General features: G+C 49.3%; 1 protein-coding gene across 1 annotated transcript in view; it reads right to left on the reverse strand.

Moving 5' to 3' along the window:
• Positions 1–328: 328 nt before the first annotated feature.
• Positions 329–14,259, reverse strand: part of LOC119310379 (probable prolyl 4-hydroxylase 6) — an 18,567-nt gene continuing 4,636 nt past the window's right edge. The window contains exons 2-8 of the mRNA XM_037586148.1: positions 2,357–2,649; positions 2,168–2,225; positions 1,977–2,081; positions 1,395–1,452; positions 1,132–1,307; positions 993–1,053; positions 329–869 (exon numbers count right to left, since the gene is read on the reverse strand). Coding sequence (XP_037442045.1) covers positions 562–869; positions 993–1,053; positions 1,132–1,307; positions 1,395–1,452; positions 1,977–2,081; positions 2,168–2,225; positions 2,357–2,649 — 1,059 coding nt within the window. The 3' untranslated portion in view covers positions 329–561. The remainder of the gene's footprint in view (positions 870–992; positions 1,054–1,131; positions 1,308–1,394; positions 1,453–1,976; positions 2,082–2,167; positions 2,226–2,356; positions 2,650–14,259) is intronic.

Here is a 14,259-nt window from a genome sequence, read left to right on the forward strand (position 1 = left end):
GTAATACAAAACAATTCACTTCAACTACAAAACCGTGTCGCGAATAAACTACAAAACCATTCAAGGAGGTTTTGCCGCGCGCTAGATGTTCCTCTTTCGGAAAAGAGAGAAAGAGGAACACACACGCAGATGTGTGTGGGCATTCAGTTTTGTGGCTGATGGCTACTCCAGGTACCATTTATGTGTCAAACACTTCAGTCTTCAGTTCATCTTAATAGCTTCAACAATGGAGGATCAAGTTGATACATGGAATGGGGAGTATCTGACTTCGCAGAGTGGATTACTGGATTTGGAAGGTTAGATCAGTCGGCTATGAAGACATCAGTCAGAATTGAAAGAGATTTGGGCAAGACAATGTTGGAAATACTTGATACCATCTGGTTATGTCCAAATTCTTCTGAAACGAAGTCAATTCCCTTTTTGCTTTATATCAAGATGCTCTGAGGTCAAACTGCATGGCAAGAAGAGCAAACATCTAATGCCATGCTACTAAGAACCTATTTGGTTTTGTAATCTACATCTCAGTAACCATGCAAATTCAGTTAAGATTGGTGCGGGGGTTCAAGCATCGCAGACCCCGCAACTTTTGCGGCAAGACCCGAGGGTGTCCTTCGTGCCCACCATGTATTTTGCATTCTTGTAACACTCCCCAAGAGCAGCCCATCTAGGGCATTGCTCATTGGCATCAGAACACCGTGTGTCCGCCATAACATCTGGAGGGTTGTCGAATGACCGGACGTGGATCCATTTTGTGGCAGACCACTTCTCGCCCTCTACTACTGGGCAGCTCGCGTGAAGACTGCTCCGATCTGTTGTCGCGTTAACGTGGAGACTGAAAAACAGTAGCGCATCGCCTTTTCTTGGCTTCACTGCAAGAGAGGAGTAAATCCTTGTTTTAGGATCAGAGTTATGTAAATAGTGGTGGACAGTATTGCACATTGCCAATAAAATGGAAAACCCTTCCATTTGACATGCAAGAGGATGAATGCTACCTGCCAGGCCATGTCTCGCGCACTCCGACCACGTTTCATCCTTATGTTGTAAATCTCTTCCCTGAAACAATGCATCGGATGGATATGACTTTTTCTGTCACAGATAAGACTAAGTAAAATCTCAGACGCAATGGAATACCTCAGCAATTGGGAACACGGTCTCTCCACCCTTCTTCACATCTGTCAGGTACATAAGAACAGTGGCAACTCGATGACCACCACGCTTTATGTTCTTTTTGTCACTAAAATAATCGAAGTGGGCATCATACTTCTGACCAACTTCATAATGCAGAACCTGCATTGACTCGGCATTTTCTGATACACAAACAGGCTAGTCAGATACAGAATGCCTTCTACGTATCTCTGAAACGGCTAACAGAAAAATAAGGTTGCATATATTACCTTCAGGGAGAAACGTCCAAGCAGCTACACGCTTTTCAATTCCAGAGATAATTTCATCCTTAAATAGGTCAAAGAAAATGAAACAAATTAGTGGTCTTGAAATATTTCTAGTTGTTTCTTGCATATGCTACGAGGAACAGCAGAAACATGTTTTACAAGGGTCATTTCATCGACTGCGCTAGGCAAATATGAATGTGCAATTGCCAAAATGATTAACTCATCAAGATTGATTTTCACAAATGGCAAGAACTATTAGCTACTTTATTTGCGCACATATTTTCAACAGGAGGGCTTGTACTTGTACCTATTCACAGGCTGTGTTGCTTTCCAGCATAGCTAATATTCACTGTCATTTCATCTCATGAAAGAAGGTGCAAATAACAACTATCCATAGAGTTGTCTGTCTCCTTTGGCTGTACCATAAGCCTGATCTAGCGAAAATTTCTACATGTTGTATGACCAATCCGCAACACAGGTAGACTGAACAACACAATTGATCTGACACGAACTAATATAATCGGGAAGGCATGTAAACAATTGAAACTGAAGGAGAGAACAAGGGCGCTTCTTCCAATCACATACCTCGCGCTTGGACAAGAAGGTGCCGGAGCTTGTGCGCACCTGACTCATGACACTCTTCCCGGACTCGTTGTCCGCCACCATCGACTTCTCCAGCCTCCCCTTGGCCTAAACCCCACAACAGCGCAACAAAAGCACAAAAATTACAACTTTATAACCCAAGGACCAACTCATTGCCGAGGGCAGCAACTCACCAGCTTGATGAGGTGGTCGCACTCGGCGTGCGAGAGGAAGCCGCTGTACAGGAATGCCCTGCGCGCACAAGCAAACAAACCTGGCACTGTCAAGAAGCAAATCGACAAACAGGTAGCGCGCGCGCGCTCGGCGCGCCGCACACAGGGAAAGGCAAGGCCGGAGGGAAGGAAGCAGGGGGCTGAGCTGACCTGGGGCACCAGGAGATCTGGGTGACCCGCGCCGGGTCGTAGAACCCGGCGCCTCCTCCGGCGGCGGCGTGGGAGAGGGCCGGGGCGAGCGCGGCGAGGAGGAGCATGAGGAGCGGCGGCATGATGGGGGCGACGGTGGGGTCATGGCTCGTTGTGGGGGCGTCGGTGCGTTGCTTATAGTGGACGCGACGGAGGGGAGGTCTCCCGCCCGGGTCTGCGCTGGGCTGGGATTCCGGCCGGCGCCCACCGGAATGGGGGAAACCGGGGCGAGCCGCCGGTGTCTCCGCGCTTCCCTTTCTTTTTTAAATGACACTTTTTGAGGGTTTCCTGGCGCGCTCCCGGCCGAGGGTTTACTTTGGCTCCGGTCGCTCGGTGCGTTCGGTCGGGTCGGTGCCGTTGGTTTTCCAACATGGCCTTTGCGCACGCGCGTGGTCCGTGTCAAGCGGTGTGTAAACTACTGAATATGTCGATCCTAAAAAAAACAGCAACTACTGAGTACTGAAGATGTCACTCATGTACATATCCTTTCCTCTTCTTTTCCTCCTCATAAAATGGGTCATATCGTATGCCAGGATGGTGTTGTGAGAGAAAATTCAAGCCTTACGGTTTTGAAAAGAGTAGAAGACATCATAAAATTCAGAAACGATCATCGTGTTTGCTCGTTGGAGCGATCGATTCGATCGAAGCCTCGCACCCTCCGACAGCCTCCCTTGAATCGTGTTGGACCCCATCACATGCACGCGAAGGCCAGCGAAGACGTGCACAGGCTTCAGGCCCACCCATTAATCTACATGTAATCTCTCCCCCCTGATTTTCAGGAAGGCCCACCATAATTAGCCCATAACCCTTCCCCTAATCCTCTACTTAACCCGCTGCCTGCTTTCCAAATCGGGAGACTGCAGCCTGTCGGAAATCGAGCGTTCGCACGAGCGCGCGCGCAATAGGAACGCCATGGCGCTCAAGCTTGGTATGAGTAAAGAATATGACCGCGAAGGAATTATGAAGAAGATGGGATTTATTGATGAGTTTGTGCAACTCAAAATGAAATGTGTCAAGACTGTTTCATGCCATTTTAGAGTGAATGGAGACATTTCAGATGTGGTAGTTCCGGGGCGAGGGTTGAGACAGGGGGATCCCATTTCCCCATGTCTCTTTCTCTCGTGCGCGGAAGGCCTTTCAGCAATGCTCAACAAAGCCAATGATACGGGTCAGCTTAGAGGTTTAAAGCTTGCATCAACAGCACCAAGGGTGAATCATGTTTTATTTGCGGATGACTCGCTTCTAGTCGTCGAGGCAACCACACAGGTTGCGCAAACAATCAATGCCATCTTGCAAACATATGAAGAGTGCCGAGGATAGGTGATCAATCGGGACAAATCTTTAGTTATGTTTAGTGTGAATGCAAGTCAAAGTTTCAAAATTTTAATTATGCAAGAGCTACAGCTTGGAGGTGAAGCCAACGAGGGGAAGTATCTAGGGTTGCCGAGATGCATCGGAAAATCAAATAATAAATGCTTCGCCTATCTTAAGGATAATATTATTGGGCGGCTACAGGGAAGAATGGACCGCTGTCTCTCCATGGCGGGCAAAGAGATTTATGTAAAAGTTGTGGCCCAGGCAATACCCACGTATGCGATGGCGTGCTTTGACCTAACTAAATCTTTTGTATGATGAAAAAAATAGCCAACTGGTATGTCACTACTCGTGGAATAGACAGAATAAGGAGAACAAGATGCACTGGGTTGGGTGGGAAAAAATGAAGTTGTCTAAGGAGGAAGGGGGTCTTTGGCTTTCGTGATCTTCATTCCTTCAATATGGCAATGCTAGCCAAGCAAGGATGGCGCCTGATCTAAGCACTGGATTCCCTATGTGCACAAGTGTTGCGAGTAAAGTATTTCCGCATGGCAATGTATTTGCTGTTGAACAAACCAATGGAATGAGTTATGTTTGGCGTAGTATACTGATGGGCATTGAGGTTCTAAAGGAAGGGCTAATCTGGAGAATTGGAGATGGAACTGATGTACGTATTTGGAACAACCTTGGATTCCAAGGGGGGTAACTCGCCGGCCTTCTGCTCCTCGTGGGTAGAGTTTACTAACTAGGGTTTGCGAGTTAATCGATCTAGACACAGATTCATGGGATCGATCTCTTGTGGAAGGCTGCTTCCACCAGGATGATGTGCCGCATATTTTGAGTATTCATGTCCATGATCAAGCTGAAGACTTCCTAGCTTGGCATCTTGATAGCAAGGGCATTTTTTCGGTAAAGTTTGCATATAAGGCGCATGTGGCAATGTTGAAGAGAGAGGCTGACAAGCAACCAGGGGAGAGCTCATCTAGTGAAGAAGGGGATTCGGAGATGTTTAAGGCTATATGGAAACAAAAGTGTCCTCCAAAGGTGCATCATTTTTTGTGAAGACTTGCACATAACAACCACCCAATGTATATGAATATTAGCAGGAGGGGAGTCAAACTTGATACACGGTGTGCTGCTTGTGGTCGACTCTTTGAGGATGGAGGGCACCTGTTCCTGAACTGCAAGATGGTGAAATATTGTTGGAGAGCACTGCTACTGGAGGAGGTAAGACTGCAACTTTCACGGCTTGTTTCTGCAGGGGATGTAGTGTATGCTATCATCTGTCTACCCGAGGAAAAAATAATGATCTCTATTGCTCTCCTTTGGTCCTGGTGGCATGAAAGGAACCATGGGAATCATGGTGAACGCAGAGCAACGATGGAATAGTTCCAATATGCAATTCGGTTTCATGTTAATGAGTGGAAGGAATTCCTATATAAGGAGCTGACGCCCATGGTAATCACTAATAAAAAGTGGAAGAGACCCCCATTAGATACTATCAAAATTAACATCGATGGGGCTTGTTCAGATCAGACCGGATGCGGTGGGTGGGTTTTGATTTGCAGAGACTCATCTTGTGAAGTTCTCTTTGTGGCTGCTGGTTCTCTTGAGTCTATCTCCAGTGCTTTACATGTTGAAACTATAGCCTTGCTTACGGCTGTCAACTTTGTTGATCAAATGGGTGTGGGCATGGTCCTTTTTGAGACTGATTGCCTTGTTCTCCAACAAGCCGTATTGTCTGATTCCTATGATCTGTCTTCTTCGGGCCAGGTGTTCAAAGACCTTAAAGTGAAGCTTGCCACACAATTCATCCAGGCTAGTGTTGTACATTCGTCACGTGAGTGTAACAAAGTCAGTGCATCTGTTGGCGGTGTTCGGTACGGGATTAGCAGTTGGTATTTCTAACCAGTGGTTCTCAAATCATCCCGATGATGTAAACCGTGTTGTCGTTGTTTCCCTAATTATCTTGATGATGTAATCAGTGGTTCTTCATTTTTCATCGTCTTGTTTGATTCCACTCGGCCGCTCTCACATGATGGTTGTTGTTTTTCGTGCGATGCTTCTCCTCCTGGTGTGCTATGTGTTTCTATTGATGTAGTGGAAATCGAGGGTGAGATCGGGGATGTTCACCGCCACCAGTGTCGGCGAGTGAAGGAGATTCGCGGCCACCGCAGCTCTTAGGCCTTGTACAATACAAGGTGCTTAGGAGAGATGCTTAGAAAAATAAACCGGACTTTTCTTAAGCATCGGTACTTATTTGTACAGGATAGACACTTAACTAGGCGTCTCTCCTGTAGAAATAAGCATCGATGCTTCAGAAAAGTCCGGTTTATTTTTCTAAGCATCTTCGAAGCATCTAGCAGTGTACAAGGCCTTAGCGAGATGCCACTGTTGCTCCTTGATGGAGTCCTGAATTAGGGGGTGTCCGGATGGCCGGACTATGACCTTTGGCCGGACTCCCGGACTGAGATATAAGATTGAAGACTCCATCCCGTGTCCGGATAGGGACTTTCCTTGGCGTGGAAGGCAAGCTTGGCGATACGATATGAAGATCTCCTCCCATTGTAACCGACTCTGTGTAACCCTAGCCCTCTCCGGTGTCTATATAAACCGGAGAGATTTAGTCCATAGGGAGAAAAACAATCATACCATAGGCTAGCTTCTAGGGTTTAGCCTCTCTGATCTCGCGGTAGATCAACTCTTGTAATACCCATATCATCAATATTAATCAAGCAGGAGTAGGGTTTTACCTCCACCGAGAGGGCCCGAACCTGGGTAAAAACATCGTGTCCCTTGTCTCCTGTTACCATCCGCCTAGACGCACAGTTCGGGACCCCCTACCCGAGATCCGCCGGTTTTGGCACCGACATTGGTGCTTTCATTGAGAGTTCCTCTGTGCCGTCACTGTCAGGAAGGATGCCGCACCCCGTCTTTAAAGACGGCGTGGTCGCTAAAGGAGCTTTGGCTGTTGGTCAAACTCTTCGGCTAGGCTGGTTCTTGATGACCGCCTGTTCGGCCGCCGCGCCGACGATAACCTCTCAGGCCATCGAAAGCAATCTTCACATCAGCTCGGAACTCACCGAGCAGTTAGATCCGACGGAGCTCTCTTCCTTGAACGAGCTCCTGGATCGCATTGCCGCCCTGGGAGTCGCTACAGATTATGGCCGGATCGGGTTTAAACCCGACCAGAGAGAGATCGACTCTCCCCAGGTCACCCACCATGTTGAAGTGGTGGAAGAACAATGCGGCGCATCTTCGCCCGCTCTAAGGACCAGATGTGTCCGGATTACCGACCCCTCTAGGCCGGATACCCGCTGAGGGGAGGATGTTGCCCAAGTCCTGAACTTAAAGTCAGGCAGCAGGCCTGATTCATTGAATAACGTCCAAGAAAGCAAGCCTCCGAATTCGGAAACCTCTTGGCCCCTGAATCTTTTATCGGGCAGGGTTCCGGATTTAAATCCACCCGCCCACCCAACTATAAGGGATTTGTCCCAAATACGGCAAGCGTCCGGGGAAACAGTACACCACTATTGGGCCAGATTCCTCCTGGTTATGAACAGGATAAGGGACTGCCGTGAGGAAGAAGCAGTTGCATTCTTCTGTAACAACTGCACGGACATCGGAATCCTCAACGCCATAAGTCGCCGCGAAATTACACGCTTCGCCGACTTGACATCCATAGTACGAAAGTACTGTGCGACAGAAAGCGTTCGAAAAACCAAAAACAAATTCTGGGACAATCCGGCCCTGAATTCAACACGAGTCCGAAACAAAAGGGCGCATTATCGCCAGGCACCTGAGCCAAACATCAAAAAACAAAAACCCTCTATAGGGTATGGGACCGTACTGGAGGGATGGCTCAATGGACCCTGTAAAATTCATAGTTCAGGGGAAGTCACACCAACTCACAGCCTTAGAGCATGTTGGATACTCCGGCAGGTGGCCAGAAGTGGCGAGGAGCTTCTAACTCCAGAATCCGAAGAACACCACCCTAGAAACGCCAGTACGGTGTCGACAGTCTTCGAGACCTTCGCATCAAACAACGCAAGGAAATGAACCCTCCGCAACCTTGCCGAAGTCTACCAAGTAGCAACAATAAACCCATGGAGTGACACGGCTATTACTTTTAATGCCAGTGACGAACCTAAATTCCGGATAGCCCGAGCACCAGCCGCATTGGTCCACAGTCTGATAGTGGACGACTTCCGACTTACAAAGGTACTCATGGACGGCAGTAGCGGACTTAACCTCATCTACGAGGAAACCCTGCGAAAAATGGAAATAGACTGGAGTCGCATTGAGCGAAGCAACACAACCTTCAGAGGAATAATACCAAGCTGGGAAGCGTGATGTTCAGGAAAAATCACACTAGATGTGGTGTTCGGCACGCCAGATATTTACAGATCCGAGGAGGTCACATTTCAAGTGGCCCCGTTCAGCAGCGGATACCACGCTCTGCTAGGGCGAGAAGCATTCACAATTTTCCAAGCCATACCCCATTATGGGTACATGAAGCTCAAAATGCCTGGACCCAATGGAATCATCACTCTTGCAAGTGACCCGGACACAGCGCTCCGCGCCGAAAACAAGACAGCCGCACTGGCCCTGGAGGCATTATCCGAAGCCTTAGAGGCCGAGGAACTAACTGCGTTGCGCTCCACGGTGGACAGGGACGATGTGATACTAGATAAGAGATCCAAGTCCACCTCCTTCAAACCAGCGGACGAAATAGTCAAATTCCAAGTCCATCCAACGGACCCCACAAAAACGGCATCCATCGGGGCACAACTAAAGCCTGATGTAGATGCCGCACTCAGAGAATTCCTACGAGAAAATTGGGACATTTTCGCCTGGCACCCTTCAGACATGCCGGGCATCCCACGCAAGCTAGCTGAGCACAGCCTGAACATCCTAAAGGGGTTTAAACCCGTTAAGCAGACTCTGCGGCGTTTCTCCGAACCCAAGAGACAAGCCATGGGAGAGAAGCTAGCAAACTACTGGAAGCCGGATTCATCAGAGATATAAAACATCCGGATTGGCTAGCAAACCTGGTGATGGTACCAAAGAAGGACAAATCCTGGCGCCTATGTGTCGATTTCAAAGACCTAAATAAAGCCTGCCTGAAGGATCCCTTCCCCCTCCCCCGAATTGATCAAATCATCGACGCCACTGCAGGACACGATTCATTGTGTTTCCTCGACGCATACTCTGGCTACCACCAAACCAAGATGGCAGAGTCAGACCAAGCCACAACGGCATTCATCACCCCGTACGGCCCATTCTGCTTCAACACGATGCCCTTCGGGCTCAAAAACGTCAGCGCAACATATCAGCGCATGATTCAGACATGTCTGGCCAACCAGATCGGCAAAACAGTTGAAGCATACGTAGATGACGTGGTCATCAAATCTAAACATGTCGAAACTTTAGTAGACGACTTGAGGCTCAGGTTCGACAATCTCCGTGCATATGACATTAAGCTCAACCCAGAAAAATGCGTTTTCGGCATGCCAGCTGGAAAGCTCTTGGGCTTCATTGTATCCGGTAGAGGAATTGAAGCAAACCCAGCCAAAATCCGAGCTCTGTCGCAATTGGATATCCCAAAAGACCTCAAGCAAATACAAAAATTGACCGGATGCGTGGCGGCTCTAAGCCGCTTTATCTCCCGCTTAGGAGAAAAGGCATTACCCCTTTATCGCCTCATGCGGCGCACCGAACACTTCGAGTGGACGGATGCCGCCATGGCCGGACTCGAAGAAATCAAAGCCATACTGGCAACAAATCCGGTCCTGGCCGCGCCCAACACGGGTGAACCAATGCTATTATACATCGCGGCAACCCATCAAGTTGTAAGCGCGGTGCTCGTCGTCGAACGAGAAACGAACGGACACAAGTTCCCTCCCCAAAAACCAGTTTACTACGTGTCCACTGTCCTAACTCCATGCAAGTCACGGTACCCGCATTATCAGAAGATAGCGTACGCGGTGTTCATGGCATCCTAGAAGCTGCGACACTATTTTCAAGAGTGTTCAATAACAGTGGCATCCGAAGTACCCCTTAATGACATTATAAACAACCGCGACGCAACGGGCCGGATTGCCAAATGGGCCATCGAGCTCCTACCGTTCGACATAACTTACAAGCCAAGGCGAGCTATTAAGTCGCAGGTTTTGGCCGACTTCATCGCCGAATGGACCGAAGTCGAGCTCCCTAAAGAGTACGGCGCATACTCCAATTGGATCATGCACTTCGACGGCTCCAAAATGTTGGCTGGCCTGGGGGCTGGCGTCGTTCTGACGTCCCCAACCGGAGATACAGTACAATATGTACTTCAGATAATGTACACGGATTCCAACAACGCAGCCGAATACGAGGCCCTCCTACATGGTCTCCGGATGGCAGTCTCCATGGGCATTCATCCCCTAGAGGTCCGTGGGGATTCAAACCTCGCGGTATCCCAAATAAATGGAGACTTTGACGCCAAGGATCCAAAAATGGCAGCTTATCGCAATGCCATCCTAAAAATGTCAGCCCGGTTTGAGGGGCTCGAATTTCATCACATAGCCCGGGAGAACAACCAGGCAGCAGACGTGTTGGCACGCATCGGCGCCAAGTGCGATGTCGTCCCTCCCAATATCTTCGTTGAGAGGCTGTTCAAGCCGTCAGTATCATGGGAAGGAGTGTCCGGAAACAACAGCCCGAACACAACCACGCTGCCTCTCACCGAACACTCTGACACAGTTGGTGGCTCCACCACCGAAACAACACTGTCTGCCCACACAATAATGGCAGTCATTGCCCCGTGGACAGAACCATTCCTCGCCTACCTAACTAGGCAGGAACTTCCCGAGGATCAAAACGAAGCCCGTTGCATAGTGTGTTGATCTAAAGCCTACAAAGTCCACGAGGGAGAGCTTTATAAGAAAAGCACAACCGGAGTCCTTCAAAGATGTATCTCCGAAGAAGAAGGGCGAAATCTTCTGGCTGAAATTCATGCCGGACTAGGCGGGCACCACGCCGCAGCCCGGGCCCTTGTAAGCAAGGCCTTCCGTACCGGATTTTATTGGCCAACGGCCCGGGCAGACGCTCAGGACTTAGTGCAACGATGCATCGGTTGCCAATTATTCGCTAATCAAAGCCACATGCCACCTACCGCCCTACAAACCATCCCCATCACCTGACCTTTTGCGGTCTGGGGGCTTGACATGGTTGGACCCCTTAAAGGAGGAACCCACAAGAAAAAATACCTACTGGTCATGGTGGACAAATTCACCAAATGGATAGAGGCCAAGCCTGTAAAGACGGCCGAATCTGCACCGGTGTTAGACTTCATATCCGGGGTTGTACACCGTTACGGCGTCCCCCACAGAATCATAACTGACAATGGCACAAACTTTACGGCCGACGAAGTTAAACTCTGGTGCAAAAACATGGGCATCAAGCTCGACTATGCTTCAGTCTATCAACCACAAACTAACGGTCAAGTCGAACGAGCCAACGGTCTTATTATGAGTGGCATCAAACCCAGACTAGTGCGATCCCTCAAGGAATTAAACACACACTGGGTAGAGGAGCTTGACTCCGTACTCTGGGGGCTGCGGACCACGCCGAATCGCACTACCGGATTCACACCATTTTTATGGTATACGGCGCAGAGGCAGTTCTGCCCTGCGACATAATACATGAATCACCTCGAGTGCACATGTACGAAGAAAGAGAAGCCGAGCTCGATCGGCAGGACAGCTTGGACGCATTGGAGGAGGAACGCGACGTGGCAAAAGCTCGTTCCGCATTCTATCAACAACATGCTCGAAGATATCAAAGCAGAGAAGTATGGGCCAAAACTTACAACGTTGGCGAACTAGTTCTACGCCTGTCGGACAAGAAAAAGGACAAACTAAAGTCCAAATGGGAGGGTCCCTTCATAATCGACCAAGTACTGACTGGCGGAGCGTACCGTCTGCGAAACGCATCAGACAACCGACTCGAGCCGAACCCATGGAACGCAACACGTCTACAAAGATTCTACGCCTAGCGCCGGACTCCACGTTCGTCTCCTTCCTCTGTTCCCTTTTTATTTTTTCACATTAAGCTGTCTGGCATTTCGCTCCTTCTTCCTCCCTTTTTCTTTTTGTTTTCTCCCAAGCCCTTAGGGGCTTGCTTGCGCATCGTCCACACATACTTGACGCGCCACCCGCGCTCATCATACCTGGGGGCTTCTTTATCAGAAGTTTATATAAACGGGCCTCATGCCCAAAACATGCGTTAAACTTTCGCATGAACCTTTTATACACCATTATATGCATCGATATGACTTAAGTTTTGGCCAAGCTGGGTTGCCTGGCTCCTGTGCTTACCCCTACGTTCCCGTTCGTTCGGCTAGGTGGTAAAGGGAGCACCTCTGCGATTGTTACTGCCGGGTCAGCCGGATGTGTACCTCAGACTGGGTGAAGCCGAAAGCTAGCGTTCTTAAGGGAATATTCAGTCGGTGAACTAAAAGATGATTTTTCTTGTTTATTTATCTGCCCCCAGACGCTTTTCTGCTCTTTTTTAGCAGTTCGGACATGCACTTTAGGGCATGCCTCCCAGGGAAAGGAACCCCTAACGGAACTATTCTCCCTGGAAGATGTTTCTTACTAACCATGTAATATAACATAACTAGTTGGGCACTTGTCTGCTAAAGCAATTATGACCCCTACGCCTTGTCTCCATGCATACCCCGGTTCTTACATAATCGAGAGGGTATTCGGACACACTCCGGACTATAGGGTCTAGAGGTCGAAGCGAAAAGGTCCGCAATGACAAACGATCTACAATCTGGATAGAAGGCATTTTTCATGTCATTTTAAAATTACAGAGTCAATCCGACTCGGTATATTCTTCAACAATACCATCCAACAGGCGGTCTAATTTACAGCCCTGTTGCGAATACTTTGCAGCCAGCTCTACCTGGCCATATACTAAACTGACAGGGATCTCCTTTCCGTCTGGACCCATAGGGCCGACTTCGGCCATGTGGTTCGGGTCCGCCTTCGTGTACCGAGTCTTCACCATGGCCCAGGCCTCCCTGGCACCTTGACGACAGGACGATATCTTCCACAACCGGAAGTGCTGCCGTACTCCCTCAAGTTTCTTGGCAAGCTCCCCAAGGCCTTCGGGCACGGAGAGGGATGGCCACATAGCCTGGACGACTCCCTGCATTGCCTGCCAAACTCGTTCGTGCAGTTGCAAACAGCTCGGGAAGAAGGTCCCCCGTTAAACCGGGCATTTCCTCCGCAGGACGACCTATCAGCAGACCTACAGACATAGCTCTGTCAATCGACTTCCTCGCCGATTTTTTTTTCGAAAATTCGTTCAAGCACTTACTAAAAATGCCGCGTCGAAGTCGCTGATTCTCCTTTACGGAAGCAGACAGCTGGATACGAACATCCTTTAATTCCTCGCCCAGCTGGGTATTGGCGTCTTGAAGTTTGTTCTTCTCTTGCCTCACCCTTGTCAGCATGCTCTCGCCAGACTTTAGCTGGCGGAGGAGTTGTTGCTTGTCCGGATTTACTCCGGCTTCATCTGCAGTGTTATCGTCAGCATTGCACACATGCCGCACTTTGCAATGGAATTAATTTTGGGAACATACATTACCTGAGGGGGTCTCCTTTCCAATTGCTGAAGCGGCCAGTGCGGCCTCGAGTTGGGCCTTGCACTCCGCCAACTCCTGAGACAGTTGCGTGTTCTTCTCTGTAAGACCCTGCATAACACATGATCCTTAAAACAGGTATCTTAACTATTTCAAGTCTCAGGGGCTACTGACATATATAACTATCAGATTTACTCACCCGTATGTCTTTTACATACTGCTCCGTGGCCCTGGCTAGACCATTTCGAGTGGCACGGAGGCACGCATCTCCTGTATTAAAGGCGTTCAACGCCTCCGGGGAAAAACATGCATCCTGAAGAACAGTCCGGCACTGCCGGTGGTTCATGGCGCTCTCCACCTCTGAATTAGTGGCAGATAGCCCGTCTGCATCCTCTGTTGGAGGAACGCCCGATGCGCGTCCCGTGTCCGCCTCCGCTTCCGGACCCGGCCTTGAAGTTTGGCCGGTGGATATAGCCCAGCGGGCTCTCTTCTTGCTAAGAAAAACATAGGCGTTAGAATGACTTAAGGGCATAGACCCAAGGCGTGAAATTCGCACGCCATACCGTTGCACCGGAGTCTCGATTTGGTCCACACTTCTTTTTTGCCCGTCGAGCTTTAGCGGCCTTTGTTGGCTGCCCACCGCGGGCCCGGCACTCCGCCTCAAGGATTTCCCCTGCAAAACGAAATGCTATTGGTCTACAACATTCAAAATAAGGCATGGATGGATCTCCTTCAAAGTACCAGGACTTCGGTCTCGGCTACCTTTGAGGCTGGAAGTAATCTGGGATAATCAGCCGTAATGGCCACTAAAGGTGTTGTCCTTACTCAATTGATGAAACACCCCATCAATTAACTCCACACATAAGTCTGGATCCTCTTGGGAATCCGGATCAAGGGACCGTTCCGGGTCCTCGGA

Source organism: Triticum dicoccoides, chromosome 5B (assembly GCF_002162155.2).
Source record: "Triticum dicoccoides isolate Atlit2015 ecotype Zavitan chromosome 5B, WEW_v2.0, whole genome shotgun sequence".
Lineage (NCBI taxonomy): Eukaryota > Viridiplantae > Streptophyta > Magnoliopsida > Poales > Poaceae > Triticum > Triticum dicoccoides.